We start from the raw sequence: 16,074 nt of genomic DNA on the forward strand, positions 1-16,074 counted from the left end.
TTCGAGTTCGACACCTTCCCACACATCTTTTTAATGTTTATTCTTCAAGTTTGTATTTTATGTTTCTAATCTGTTCTCTTTTTTCTTTCTTATGTTTCTTACTTTTATTTTCTAACTAATAATTATTTTAATACTTAACTATATAGTTTTAAAAATCCCAAACTCAATAATTTAACTAAATTTATTCTTTAGTTTGTTTTAGTATTGTTTATATAGAATTGATGTTTAAGTGTTTTTTTTTCTTTAGTTAAATTTTTGTTTGTATAAATTTTGTTATTGGTACTATCAGAATCGTTAGCCCGTTATCGATATTCGTTTTCGATCAATGTAAACCACATATCATCATTCTTTTAGGCATATCACGACTTTATTTTTGAGTTTTCTATTCGATCGATGTAAAATACGTATCATCTTTCTTTTGAGCATATCACGACTTTATTTTTGAGTTTCTTTTTCAGTTCAACTGAACCGATACCATCCAAATTCCCGCCGCAACGCGCGAAAGAATTTTCCTAGTAGCAACGTTAGCAATCACAACTCATTTTTTTAAGTTAAATTTATCTCTTAACCTATAAATAATATGTATCTTTAACTTATTTAATTTTTATTACATATTTTATTTATCATTTAATTTTATTTTTTTTCTAATAACTTTTCTTTGTTTGTTTTATTCTAAATTACACAGTTATGTTTCTTTTTTTTCTCTAACATTCCGAAATAAATATCACTGAACACTCTGATATAACTTTATTGAAAACATAATTGTATTCAAAATAAAATATTTTTGGTGCCGTAAATGACTTTCACACGTGTTTTGATAGGTCAGATTGTAGATATACATGCACATAACTCTCGTCACATTAAGCGGGGCAACTCTAACAATGTTTATTATTTTTTTTCTCAATACTTCTATATTAATTTATTGAAAACATTGTTGTATTCAAAAAATATATTTATTTTTTGTATCGTAAACAACTTTTACACGTGTTTTGATAGGTAAGATTGTAGATATACATGTACAAAATTCTTGTCGCATCGAGCAAGGAAACTCTAACGATCTTAATTTTTTTTATCTCTCAGATTCTCATATAAACTTTATTGAAAACAAAGTTTTATTCAAAATATATATTTTTTTCTATCATAAACGACTTTCATACATACTTTAATAGATCATATTGTAATACAAAGTTCTCTTGTTAGACAACTTATTAATTATATATTATAAAATAACGTTGTATATCATCTTAAATTTAATTGTTGGTTGCTTTTAAATAAATGGTCTCTTCTTTTCTGACTACCAGTTGTATCTTACTGGCAATATCACAAATAGTATCTCAAACATTAAATTAATTAACTAATTTGATATAACAAGATTGTATCTTATTACTAACTAGTGGGATTGCACGCGCGTTGCGGCGGGTGTCCCGACTGATATCAATTTCAATTATGATGTCGATTACGAACCACAACCAATCCGATTTTCTAACATTTAATACATTCTGATTTCTTTGTAAAAAATCAACTAATTGTAAGGTACCCATTTGATTTAATGAACCTTCGTATATTAAACATGACTGTGGAGGCATCTAACATGACTGTTCCAATTCATTTAATAATACATTCTGATTTCTTTGTAGACATTCTTTGAACAGATCTAAAAGCATTAACAAGCTTCTACAATAGTTTATACATGTAAATAGAAGCAGGAACTTTTTAAGAGGGATAAATCAGAGCAATCAAGCAGTACAAGATGTACCTGGCTCTCATTTTCGACATAACACATCATGCAACAGTAACTCCTGTACTTAAGTGGCGAATTAGAGTATCGCCATATCCACACCTGGAGGCAATAGTGGTGTAAGCTAGTGGTTGGCGGAAGATCGAGCAGCTGGCAGTCTCTTCAAACAGTCCTCTTTACTTAAACGTCCCCCAAACGCCTGACAGCAAGGATCTATGACGATTTTCTTGAGTGCAGCAGCATTGTCTATGACATACACAGCAAGCTCAAGGTCACTGATTCGACCATAGTATCCACTCATTTCTTCAAGACGTTTCAGGTGTTTATGGACGTGAGGAGCCGAAATACGTCTTATTTTCCTCCATTTCATTGGTGAGAACCAATGTAGCTGCAAAAACAAAATAATCAGCTTACAGTTTCGAAAACAAAGTTTAATAATGGTTCTGCCAGCCGTTTATGTCTTGAAACAAATCGTGTGAACTGAACCTGTATAGTCTAACTTCTGTATATATACATTCTTTTTCCAAGTTGTTAATTTTCGAATATATAATCTTGTTAAAAAGGTGGGTTTGGCGACCATACCTGAGACATCTCGTGCCTGATGCACAACGAAGCACAATGTGGCATGCATCAAGTTTATGTAGGGAATAATGTGCCTGAGACCAGATGGATCATTTTCATCAGCAAACGGGTCAAAATTGCTACCTTTAGTCGTTTGTTAATCTTTTCGTTTAGTACCTTAAATGCTAAATAATTCATCTTTGTGGATAATCTGTTGATAGATATCAAGACATTGGGTATTAGTTACGAAAAAGTTACATACACTTCCAGCAACTAATCGAAATGGCGGAAAAGTTGATTAAAGAAGGAAAGGCGTATGTCGACGACATTGGGTATTAGTTAAAAAGCTAAAAACGTATGGAATATATAGAAAAATATATATAATTAGCTTGCGCCTCGGGTACGAAAAGCCCACCGCTTTTGCGCTTTTCACTTGGCGCCTCGGTTTTTAACTGCAACACTGGTTATAAAAAATTAATAGACGTTTTAAATTTTTGTTAGAAGTTTAAGATTTCAAATCAGTATGGAGTTAATAGTTGACTTGTTTAACCTAAAAGTCAAAGTTCGTACCTCTTGTTCCTTACACTTGGTCTTTGCTAGATAATCATCTAATGCACCGTCACCACGAAGAATTTTTTCCCCACATCCCGGTTTATCAACTGACCCAACTGACTCTTCATCGATCACCACGGCTTCTACTCGATCATTTCCCGTCTTGACATCTGGAATCTGAACTCGAAACATTATAGAGGCCAAATAGGTCTACCATCATATTCTAGTAGAAGTATTAGTAACAGAACTATCAATAAATCCATATTGTGTCAAGAACTACATAAACATGTTATTAGTCAATTTTTTGTCCTAAGCAGACACACTAATAAACATGTTATTAGTCAAATTTTTTTTGTCCTAAGCAGACACACTGACTACATATTAATTATCAATACATCCAGATACAATAGCCAAGACATTATTATTAATATGGTTTCATCAACCACCGTATTGAGTTATTACAATCACCAAACACACTAATAACATAAAAAACCTAAAAATATTTTTACAACTTCCTTCACCAACAGTAGAAATGAATCAACATTACCAATTCCTGTTATGTTCTATTCATCAGCGCAAAACCAACTATCCAGAGAGATCAAAAACCTTGATAGAACTCTTCTATGTATCATCACACTATCACAGAACTCTTCTATCTGCAGGGTATTATAAAGTTCCGATGAATGCAAATATATAAATATATGATTTTGCAGTCTTTTAGTTCGAAAATTATACCTGCGTATCGAGTGCATACGGTGCTATAACTGCATAAGAACTGTCCCACAAACCTATATGATGGAAATCAAGCATAACAACATTGAATGAGATTAATCCCTATTATAGTAAGTTTTGCAGCCGCTCTGGAACAACACAACTCACAAAATGAATGAGATTAATATCAAAGCGCATCATTTCCCTTGCATTGGTGCAAAGAAAGTGTTCCGTTAATATAAAGTTATAATCGTAAATCGATAATACCCAATAAACAAACCAAAGAGACTCTGTAACCAATATTAAATTAACTCAAATCCAAATTAGAAAGAAACAATGGAATACCATTTCAGATCGCTTAAGAAGAAGAAGACTGTGCAAGAAGAGATTTCGACCCGACCCAGATGCCAAATGTCGTTTGGGTATTATTATGCCCATCTCTAAATTAATCTACACCTCGTGTAAAATGTATAATTTATAACTTCAACCTTTTTAAAACCTGCTTACCACTTTATTCTAAGTTGTTTACAGGTACAAACATGCATCGTTATCACAAAATGACTCTTTATAGCAAAATGGTTAACAAGACTAAAACCCATGTTGAAGGCCCCCAGAGATGGTAGTATCAATTTCTTAACATCAGAAACACAAACATGTTTTTCATAATTACAAAGTTCAACTTAAAATTCAACCATATATGCCACCGATCTTCACTGTCATGATCGTCTCATCCACTTCCTAATTTAAACATCATCAAGAATGCACCTGAATTTTTTTGTTTCCTTTGACAAAAAGGAAAGAAGCCGGAAAAGCGCGATGCAAGCCCCTGAAATCTGACAACAAAAAAAAGAGACAAACCGTTCAGCCACTGCATGCATTATCCTCCGTTCCAACGCACACAGACAAGATATTGAACTTACTATATGCCTCTCTCCAACCAACGCCAATTTTATCGTATGGTTTTAGCTCTAGTTGTCCTTTAAGGCATAACATTGAGGGGCCAGCTCAGCTAGCCACAAATAATCAATTCTAGTAACATTGCGCACATAATTACGTGTTGTTTGAACTAAATTGTAGAAAATAATGCACTCGGGTTTTGAACGCCGTAGAACAGAAGTTGGGTGAATCTCTGCAATCTGACCATTTGCCAAAACCCTGCCAATCATAACCCAAGATTTAATACTCATTCAAAGATAACAATTTCTTCCTTTCTTTCTTTGGGCAAACTTGCAACCTGAGATTTTACATATTTGACTATTCTTCTATAAGGGTGTGAACTCCTGGCACAACAAGAACCTAACACGAAACTCACAGGTTTGGGTTGGTCCGACCCGGGAACACGTGATGGGTTTGCAGGTTGACCCATTTATTTTTACAATTAAAAAAAAATCTGTTTTATGTCATAACTGAAACTGATTTGAGTTTTTCAAGTTAAAATTTTAAAGATAAAAGAGGAATTAGCACTTGAACCTGATTGTATGATGCATGTTTATATTTTTGTTGTAGTTTTGAAATTTTCCAATATTAATATGCAACACAAAATTTTGGGTTAAACGAGTTATGTTCATGTCAACCTGTGAAAATGTGTCATGTTTGTGTTTGGGTTCATGTTTCTGACACAATTTTTAGGTTCAACCCGTGAACACAACCTAGCTGACACAGCTAATATTCTAGCGCCGAGTTCTATGGTAAAACACTTGTTGCTTATAAAGTTGTTAAAATGGTTATGGTGAGTCAGTCATTCATCACCTGTATGTACCATCAGGCTGCTTTAAGGCTGCATTCAGGAAATATGAAGCAGCAAGGCATCTGCGGAGCGGAAGCATGTCATCTCCACATGAAGATATCTTAAGTCCCATTCGTTCTACATTTTCCAGAATTTGACTACAAGAAACCAACAAATAATCATTATGCATCCTGACCAACTTGTAAAAGTATAAGCATATCAGAACTTGGAGGATACTGACATATTTACCCACCTATAAGTTATAATATCATATATACTCATTATGACATGTATACCCTATGCAGTTAATAGCGGCGCTATAGCGGTTAGCGGTCTCCTGGCATCGTAGCGGTCCAAATAGCGGTTGGGTATAGCGGTTCCGTTAATAGCGGCGCTATAGCCTGCTATATGACCGCTATTTGTAGACCTTTATAGCGGCTGGATCAGTGCTATTAGCGGTCAGCCCAACTTAATGAAAAGCCCATTTTTTTAATAAAACCCATTACAGCAAAAAAGGCCCAATGTTTGATAAAACCTAATACGACCAATTAAAACCTAGATACGACCAATTTATTATGTTCAACGACCAGCGCTGTTCGATTCTTCAGTCTTCGACATCATCAGACTTCAATTGCTGTTCATCAAAGCTGATAAAAATCGAATCAAAGCTGTTCGATTCGATTGCTGGTCTGATACTAGATCGTGTTTCGAACATCGACACTTTATGTTTTTATGTTTTGAAGTGGAGACATTACCACTAATATTTGGAATGATAAAACTATGAATTTTGATATTACTATTAATATTTTTCAAAGACATATTTATATATATATATATATAAAAGTATATAAATTATGCATGGTATAAAAATTACCGCTATACCACCGCTATAACCTATATATCGTATAGCGGACCTAGACCGCTATCCGCTATTTTACCGCTTTAACTGCTTAGTGTATACCCTTGGCTAAACTATATGAGTCATATTATAAATTTAACTAATGAAATGGGCAAATATGAAATTTTAAGTACCTTGAACACGTGTATATTTGATGTTGATTTATTTTGTTGGGTGAATAAGATATTAGGCAAGTTTATGAAACTGCCCCCTTTTTCATTCATCATAAAATTCCAAATGGTATTATTATACATTAGTTAATTGTGTTTCTTAATTAGAGAATATAGATAGACGAGAATTAACGAACTTGTAAATGTCACGAGCATGCTTTAATGAACGATTATTAATGAAGTTATCCTTGCACCATTTCCTCAAGTTCTTTTCAGCCTTCTCGTTACCATTCTCTGTCTTGTTCTTCTCCAAAAACTCAATAGAAGCACGATACACGTTAACTAACGTCAAATGGTCTCCCTCTGGGCTTGAGAAAGATTTAATGACAGTCCGTGACTGCCAAAAAATATCAGTTAATATCTTCAGCTTACTAAAAATCCATCATCATAACTGAAAGTGGTGCATACCTCTTCTAACTTGTCACGAGGAACATAAAAGATGGACTCCACTGATAGCATCGAGACAACAATCAACATTTCTTCCAAACAATCAAACTGGCTGGCTAAAATTAGTGCCTTTGAATCATTTGGTTCCAATGGAAGACGCGCCATTTGATGTCCAATTGGATATGACAATTTCTTTTCATCTGTCAATGCTCCTAACAAGTACAATAATTCCAGTGATCTGATAACAGCCATCCTGTATTCGTAAAAATATTTAGTTTTTTTCCCTCGTCCACAGAAAAAGAAGTAAAACTTTACCTGTCAGGTTTCTCCATGAAGTCAAAGCCGATTATATCATCAACGCCAAGAGCACTAAGTTGCAAAATAACATTTGAAAGATTGCATCGTTTGATCTCTGGCACTGTGGAATCATCAAGTCCCTCAAATCTGCTTTCTGGATAAAGACGATAGCATTTCCCAGGTCCTTCACGCCCTGCACGCCCACTGCAACATTACACAAAAAATTAAAACTCCCATCATTTACACACAACATAGTTTAATGCGCCTGGTTTACCTTCTTTGAAGAGCTTGAGCTTTCGAAGTTTTAACAACAATCAAAGATTCGATCCCACTGTCAGGAGAGTAACTGCGCACTTTTACCAATCCAGGATCAATAACATACTTGACTCCTGGTATTGTTACTGATGTTTCAGCAATGTTTGTTGCCAGTATAACCTACCAATAACAACACCCAAAAATCAACTCCATGATCAGACGACCAAGTACAAATATGTTTGATCGTATAAAACATCGCAAGTGTTTACCTTTCTGAACCCAACTGGAGCAGGTGTGAAAACTTTCATTTGCTTCTCCGATGGAAGAGAAGAGAACAATGGATAAATTAAGAGTTTCTGATTGGCTTCCGGCAATTTCTTGAGATTTTCCCGCACAAGACCCTCAATGGATTCAATCTCTTCTTGACCAGATAAAAAAACAAGTATATCACCAGGCCCTTCCTCCATATGTATCTAAAAAGACGGAAAATGGTCAAGAACTAGAATTTGTGAGCTATTCAAGATCGGCTCGCAAAAAGCTCAAACCAAGCCGAGCTTGCGCTTGAGCCTAAATTGGAAAAAAAAAATGAAAGAAGTCGAGCAAAAACCTGAAATATGGTAACTAAAGCAGCATCCAAACAGTCTGTCTCAGGTTGCGCGGTATAAAGGATATCCACAGGAAATTGCCGCCCCATTACATGAACAGCTTTTGCACCACCAAAATACTCAGAGAACCCACGCGCATCCAAACTAGCAGACATGATAATTAACTTCAACGGATTTAACTTGCGAACCTCGTTAGATTTTTCTTTCGCATTGTTGTCCTTCTTCACGTGATCATAATTACCCGATGCCCCGTTAGAATTTTGAGATCTCTTCTTTTGTACATCTTTAAGCAAACCTAGCAACACGTCCGTTTGAACTGTCCTTTCATGAGCTTCATCAACGACTATAACCGAGTACCTTGAAAGCTTAGGGTCCAAAAGTGCCTCCCTGTGAGCATACGAATGAAGTGTAAATTATTTGAATAATAATAATAATAATAATAATAATAATAATAATAATAATATGTTATATGTTAACCTCAATAACAGTCCATCTGTCATGTACTTAATCCTGGTTGAAGTGGAGGTCACATCCTCAAACCTAATCGAGTAGCCAACTTGCTGGCCCAATTCAACACAACGTTCTTCAGCTACACGTTTTGCAACAGTTACCGCAGCAACACGTCTTGGTTGAGTGATTCCAATTATTCCTCCATTCTGACAAAATCCTCCGTTATACAAATATTGGGGCAATTCTGTCACAACAATATGGAACGTTTAGCCATAACTTCAATTTTCAACGAAATCTATTATGGTTTGCACTCTTATGATCCTTTCATTCTTTCTTATATTAAATGACTTTAATAACCCCTTAACATGTCAAACTGAATCTGCCAGGTGTTTTTCCTATCTCTTTGGCACTCTTATCATGGGAAACATACTATGAACATATGCATTGCAAGACTGCATCCAGTGAAACACGCAAACATATGTACAATAAATAAAGCCAAATCAGAAACCTAAAAGCAAGGATGGTGAAAACTTACGTGTTGTCTTCCCACTTCCCGTTTCACCGACAATTATCAAGGTATCATTTTTCCAAACCTCTTCTACAAGCCTTTTCTCAACTATGCAAATTAAAAAATTATCAATAAGCAAAAGCGTTAACATTGTACACAGAGAAAACGTACAGCATACACCAAAGTTAGGGGTCAAGTGTCAATTCTAATCAGCTTACAGCACCAATGAAAACTTTTCATAAACATTTAGAAGACGAGAAACGTTGAACTTCAAACCAAAAAAAGATTAACAAAACACAAACAAGACAAAAATATCCAGCTGATCTCAAAAAAAAAAACCCTTGAATATGAGTTTTTGAATGTCAATCTAAGCTTCCAATAACAAATAAAGCGTTGTAACATCTAAAGGCAATTGCTATCTATCAATATGCGTTAAAAAGTTGAGCAATATCTACATACCTGAAGCGATGGGCAAAGATCTTCTCTGTTGCTCAATCTTCCGCCGCCTGAGAGAATATTAGTTGAGCAATTAGAGTGTGAATGATACGGATGTGTTTGTAAAATAAACCGGGCAAAGAAGTCATACTTCTGATCGGCATTGATTAAGCGTTGAGGCTGATTTGTGGCGTTGTTGTTTGAATTAAAGTTTCTTTTGTCTCCTGTCGGCATCCCTCCCTAAGCAAATGGTGGTTTGGGGGCCTAGAGAAACGGAGGCAGGGCAACAGGGTCATTTTGGTTCGGGGCGTTTATAAACACAATTACATCCCAAGTTGGGTGGAGGAAGTAAACAACAACTTTGTAGATTCCTCAACTGGGTTATGTAAATCTTTGTTAAAAACTTAAAACTACGACATCGAAATCGGTATGCGTACTTCAAAACGAAGAGATGTAAACAAATTTAGACATATTCAATTTTCAATATATGAAGACAGACAGTAAGGTATAATATTCAAGAAATTGGATTAGCCGAATAGGTAAGTTGTACCTGGTGTGCGAGAAGAGAGGTTGAAACCAAAAACCAGAAAGAAATCTTTGCCGGCTACTAGAGGGGTTTTGGGGGCAGGGTTTATAAACACTTACATGAAACAGACCCGACACGTTCTTTTAATTCGAAAATAAATACATGTGTTTAGACGGTGAATAAAAAACATCCGGAAAATGTTTTTTTTTCATGTTTTGTATGACTCATGTAATATTATCCGAGCCACACATTAATTTTGGGTGTGCTTTTATAAATAAGAAAGCTTTATACCGTATATCTATACGACCTGTATATTTACATTCTTTTCATTAGTTTAATAAATTCTAAACAAAAACTTATAACGAGTTTATGTCCAAAAATTTTTGAAAATACATGTACGAGTTATGTATACTTTTGATATCTTTAATAATCTATCTATATATCTAACTATATATAAAAGGAGAAGTAGAGCTGATGTAACTTTACATACGTGTCAACTAACTAGACATGCCACATAGGTTTTGCTGATGTCATAAATAACAACTTAAAATGTTAATATATTCTATCTATTTTTTTTCTAATCCAATGTTAGGGCTGTTTGGCAACATCTGAACCAATAACTGCTGAATGAATAAGAGGTCTGAATGGGTAAGAGGCTCTGAACCAATAAGTGTTGAACCAGTAAACTGATGTTTGGTTGCACCTCTGAATGATGGTGTAAAATGAGATTTTTACCCCTTCAAACTACTTTGTAAAAATCAATATACCAATCTAACCAAACAATTAACAATCTGGGCTCTGAATCAATTAACATGTTTCACATTCCAATATCACCAATTTGCACGTTCCAACGAAACATCAAAATTTTAAAAACAATGAAAAATTAGGGCTCACAACATAACCTGAACCTATCTTGTATAAACATCACGTACCTGTGGAGGAGAGATGACGAGAACAGCGGTTACAAAGCAAGGCCGACGTGGTAGAGGAGAGGTGATGTAGAACAGTGGCTGCAGAAGAAGGCAGACGTGGTGGAGTAGAGGGAGGAGGCAGGTGGATGGAGGAAGCAGTGGAGATGGAGGGCGGCGGAGGAGAACGGAGGTTGTAAGGGCGCTGCGATGGAGGACTGTTGCGACGTGGATGGAGGGCAGTGGAGTGGTGGAGGAGAGGAGGAGATGATGGCGGTTGTGAGGAGAAAGATGATGTTGGCTGTGGAGGAGAAAGATGATGTCTCTGTGTATTGAGCAAGGTTGGAGAACTCGCTAGTCGCTAGTCGGCCGGTGAGGTGGGGACTAGCGACTACTCGGGATTAATCGGATCGGAAATTTTATATGTATAGTTTTTTATTTTTATAAATATGTATATATATACTCAAATTCCATATCAATATAATGCTTAAAAAGATAAAAGTAGTTCAAAATTCAAACTAAACTTACATATAAGTAATAACATAACAAGTCTAAGTACTTAAAATTCAAACATTAACAAATATAATTGGCTAACTGTAATCAGTCGAACAATTACAACAATTGCAGCCTTCACTAAGTTATTAAACAACAATTAGAGCATTGATCAGTTCATTTACAACAATCTACGTATTCCCATCCAATATCTGTACTCTGTAGATTTTCTTTTTAGATCCAACAAATCGTATTATAGAAGCAGCAGCACAAACAACAAACAAATGTCAAATGCTACTTCCTTTTCCTATAATCAGTTCAATCGAACACTAATTATTCACTATTGTCTAACAAATAACAATTACAGCATATTACAGCATAATCAGTAGAATAATTAGTTAATTACCTGTAGCCGGAGAATGTAGCAGGGCCGCCGGAGAAGGTAGATGTCGCCGGCCGGAGAAGGTTGAAGGGCCGCCGCTGTCGCCGCTCGATGATGTTGCTCAGTGTTCTGTTGTAAAGGGCATCAAATCCACTAATGTCAGCTCTGTGTCGATGATTTTAGGGTATAACCGTATAAGGCAAACAAAGATGGGCTTATTTTTTCATTATGGGCCAGTTTTATACACATTTAAATTGGGCCGACTAGGGCCGGCTAGGCTGACTTGGGCCGACTAGCATTGACTAGCACCGGCTTTGACCGACTAGCGATTTTTTTACTGATTAGTGAAAAATTACTCAGTAGTAGGCCGACTAGCGACTAGTCGTCGATTAATCGCCGACTAGTCGCGATTTTTGCAACATTGGTATTGAGGAGAAGAGCGGTGTTTGTTCTCTTAGGGCAAGGGGTATGAGTGTCCAATGTTTCATTCATGTTTCATTCAGATGTGAAAAGGGGTTGGCTAAATGCACCCTTTTTTTACTTTTTATACCCCATTTCTAAAAAAACAATTTAAAAGTTGTCATATTTCACCCTAATATAAAATTAATTAATTTTAAAAGAAATTTCTGTATATTGATAAGAGATTTCATCAATGTATTTTAAACAAGGGAAAGTTAATGTGTATTAATAAGGCTGATTCTGTACACACACCCCCCCCCCCCTCCTGATTATACCCCCCTTGTGAGAGGAAAACTGTCGGTCCCACGCGGGCCCCACCTATAAGTATGTGAGAGGAGGGGGTGAAAAAAGTAATTAGGGGGTGTAGAAAGTAGCACCCATTAATAACTGCTAGCAAAAGATTGATGTGTATTCATGATTTCATGATATGCTATGAGATTTTGCGATGATTAAATATACTAATAATAGGTTTTTTTATTCGATTGTATCAGATTTGTGTAAGTTTCCTCTTATTGTATCTGTGTAAAACTGATAAGGATGGAAACAGATTATTAAATCAAAATATAAAACTAAATTTCAAAAGGAGATGATTTAGGAAGCTTTTGTAGTCATGGGATAATATCAATCATAAAAAGTTAAACATCCATTCAGTTGATGATTTATTGGTAATTGATTTTTAATTTACAGAATTCACAGGTGCTGATTCAAACGTTTTTAACAACGATGAAAGTTAGAAAAGGAATACATAGGTTTTAAAAGAAACGGAAACGAAACCTTAATGGTGGCATTGTCTCTTGTCTAGAATCCAGTATGGCTACTTTGTTATTATTTAGAAAAGAGAAATACAGATTCAATTTGTATAGAGTTTTTTATAAGTATGAGTTATATGATTTAATTATCCGTTTGAATTATTTAAAAACTTAAAGTAGATGCAATTTAAAAAAAAAATACAAAATAAAAGGTTTGATTGTATTTATTTGAAAACTCCAAGGGGGTGGTACAATCAGTAAAAATAAGAGAAATGAGGGTGCATTAGCAACACCCATGTGAAAAATAGCTGAATCGACCGATTCAGAGGCTAGCCTCTTAATGGAGTCATTCAGATGTAAACAAACAACCCCTTAATATATATATATATATATATATATATATATATATATAATATATATATATAACGAGTTGGCGTCAACCTGCGCGTTGCTGCGGGATTTGAATTCTGCATGTCTTTAGTATCACTATATACGATGCAAAATTTCTTAAGTTTATGCTAAACACGGGCATTGCAGCAAGTTATTCATATACAAACCAAACATTAAAGACCTGTAACGTTTAAGTTATAATAATAGTAGTTTTAATTAACATAGCTTAGATATCATAAGCGCCTTTTAGATCCAGTAGTATTTCTCCTCAAATACTAACGGGTTTCAGGCCATCAGCCTACAAAGTCCAAATCACCGGCTTGAGTTTTCAATGGAGAAGTGTAAACGGGCAAAGGTGACGACAGGACCATCCCTGAGAATGCCAAGAAACTATAGGGGCCCGAGCGAGAATAAAAAATGGGCCCTACAATATAAACTCAGTAAGTCATAAATAAACAGTCAATGATACAACGATATTATGATAACAATACAAAATAAAGCATGCAAAATAACCTAATTCACCTCTGTAAACGAATCATGAGACTTGTAAAAAATTATAACCAGTATCATTTTTTAATTATCAATTAGTCGAGTCAAATAAATTTTACATACTTAAACCTATCAGGCTATCCATACATTTGAATATTTCAATAGTTTTATGGTGAAATATTTTACTAATTATGGTTTAATTTAAAATATTATTTATGTAATAGAAATGTAGAAGTAGTTATATAATCTAAAATATTACTCTTTTTATATACTATTCTGAAAAATAATTAAATAAATAATATATATAAGCGTTAAAACAAATAAAAAAATAACTAAATAAATAATATACAATTCTATAACCTTTAAAAATTTAACTGACTTATTTCAGTGAAAGTTAATTAAAAATAATTACTACAAAATAGTTTAACGAAGCACCGATCATTGAAAGTTAACTAAAAACATAATTTACTATAAAGTAGTTTAACTAACCATTGATGATAAAATATGAAATATGAATTTTTTTTATTTTTCTTTTTCTCTATTTTAAAGATGTGTATGTTTTATTGTAAGTTAACTTTTCCGATTATCCTTCAAGTCTGGTTTTAACTTTAGTTTTAAAAACAGAAACATAAAATAACAATAAATAAATAGTGCCCTTATCTTCTTCTTTTACTCTATTGACAACGGAGGACCCGAGGAGATGTTGCCACTTCGCCGGCCAGAAATGAAAACGCCTATCCACTACTCGTGTACTGTCTCCGATATCATCTAATTCTTTCCAAAATTCGTAGAATTCGACGTTCCAACCTCATCAGAAAACAAACTCGTCGCGCAACCCCTATAGACCCACTGAGAGAGCGGGCCCTAAGCGGTCGCCCACCCCTCCCCCCTCAGGGCCAGCCCTTGGTGACGATATCTTGTGCAACTGCCTGTTATGTCATGTCGGATGCGGAGGAACCCGAGGGGCTGTTGTGGTGGCGGGTTTAGGTTGTGTTGTGTGGCAATGAAGAAGAAGGCAAGAAAGTAGCAGAGAAAGATGGTTGGAGTCGAAAATGAAAAAGAAGGCAATAAAGGTTGGTGCGTTTGATGGTTGAAGACGACAAGAGACGACATGCGTTTAATCAGCGGTGTTGGCACTGTTGCCGGTGTCCGTTATTGTTCGTCGTAAGTTATTTAAAGGCAACCATAACACTTGTACTATGGCGTTAATGAAGAAGCGAGAAATTTTGGGTTCGTTTTCAATTACTGTTGTTTCCGTTATCAAGTAGATATTTAGTTGCTTTTGATTATGGTGGCAAACGTCCTTGACTATGATGATTTAATACAAAAAGCCGCCATGATCATACATACGGGTATCCGTTTCTTTCAGTTTCCTTCTTATGTGCCGCCACATTCAAAAAACACCATTTCTACAGAAAATAAGAAACACATACTAAATATTTAAAAAAAAATCAACGCTAATCAAATTACGAAAGCAAGCATAGAGCATGGATGGCAGAAAGGTGAAAACGCGAAACATTCAGGGTAATTTGCAGATACATATATGTATATGTCATGAATCGGTGTGATGAATCAACACACCTCTTCGTATGACGGTTGTATTATTTTATTTCGAATGGAACGTCGGTTCGGTTATGAAAATTAAAGTCACCACCAATAGAATCTGATTGTATGGTTGTTTGGACGTTGGCAATTTGTATAATATATAATATACAATATACAATATGGATGAGTATAATAAAATATACAATGTGGATGTAATATATTTCATTGAACGGTGCGGGTGGCAATTTGTATGGTATGAATGAAACGGTGTGATGATTTGATTTCAACCGAAACGGTGGGATAGATATTGACCGGTGGAAAAGTTGGTGGTAAAATAATATTGACAGGTGCAACTTCCTAATTGTATATATACATTTTGAATGAACCGGTGTCTGACGATGAACTGTTGCGATGATTTCTTTATACGCATCCTAAGTTGGCAATTGTATAAGGATATAATATATGTGTGTGTTTTAGAGATAATTGATATTGGGGGGAAATTTGAACTGCATGGCGAAGTGGTTTTTGCATTTAATGTTTATGAACACCATTATCAAAAGCTCCCCAACTTCCTCTCAACTCTTCTTATCATATATCACTCTCGAAGTCATTCTCTCTCACACACAAACGCACTCTCTTCTTCTTCTTTAGGCGCTTTTTTTCTTCAGATTTTAGGGCTCCATCTAGACGGAGATGTCAAAATCAGTTATGTTTGAAGGCGGAGGATCGTCCCTTTCTCTAAGTTTCATCGATGATTTCAATCCTGCGAAAGATATGTGGAATCTAAAGGCTCGAATCATCAGAAAATGGACGCATGTGTTTCGGATGGATCTGATCTTAC

The 16,074-nt window shown here is 35.1% G+C and overlaps 2 protein-coding genes across 4 annotated transcripts; both read right to left on the minus strand.

The window, feature by feature from the left end:
- Positions 1–1,587: 1,587 nt before the first annotated feature.
- LOC118482073 lies at positions 1,588–2,862 on the minus strand. The gene is made up of 2 exons (XM_035977539.1): positions 2,321–2,862; positions 1,588–2,126 (listed from the first exon to the last, which is right to left on the minus strand). The coding sequence occupies exons 1-2, from the start codon at positions 2,363–2,365 to the stop codon at positions 1,863–1,865; spliced, it is 309 nt and encodes a 102-aa protein (XP_035833432.1). The 5' UTR covers positions 2,366–2,862; the 3' UTR covers positions 1,588–1,862.
- Positions 2,863–4,109: 1,247 nt separating this feature from the next.
- Positions 4,110–11,783, minus strand: LOC110878399 (pre-mRNA-splicing factor ATP-dependent RNA helicase DEAH10). 3 transcript variants are annotated; one of them, XR_004867062.1, is made up of 14 exons: positions 11,626–11,783; positions 9,445–9,557; positions 9,318–9,364; positions 8,886–8,966; positions 8,378–8,594; positions 7,903–8,287; positions 7,565–7,768; positions 7,315–7,475; positions 7,059–7,244; positions 6,765–6,996; positions 6,494–6,693; positions 5,322–5,446; positions 4,483–4,717; positions 4,110–4,395 (listed from the first exon to the last, which is right to left on the minus strand). XR_004867062.1 is itself a non-coding variant. In XM_022126697.2 (14 exons), exons 2-13 carry the CDS (start codon positions 9,525–9,527, stop codon positions 4,531–4,533), a joined length of 2,118 nt encoding a protein of 705 aa, XP_021982389.1. In that variant the 5' UTR covers positions 9,528–9,557; positions 11,626–11,783; the 3' UTR covers positions 4,110–4,395; positions 4,483–4,530. The 3 variants fall into 3 exon arrangements, 2 of the variants coding, with proteins under 2 accessions (XP_021982389.1, XP_035833431.1); XM_022126697.2 differs by having other exon boundaries at positions 5,312–5,446; XM_035977538.1 differs by lacking the exon at positions 11,626–11,783 and adding an exon at positions 10,752–11,113 and having other exon boundaries at positions 5,312–5,446.
- Between the last annotated feature and the right edge of the window lie 4,291 nt (positions 11,784–16,074).

Source organism: Helianthus annuus, chromosome 9 (assembly GCF_002127325.2).
Source record: "Helianthus annuus cultivar XRQ/B chromosome 9, HanXRQr2.0-SUNRISE, whole genome shotgun sequence".
In the NCBI taxonomy this organism is placed as follows: Eukaryota; Viridiplantae; Streptophyta; class Magnoliopsida; order Asterales; family Asteraceae; genus Helianthus; species Helianthus annuus.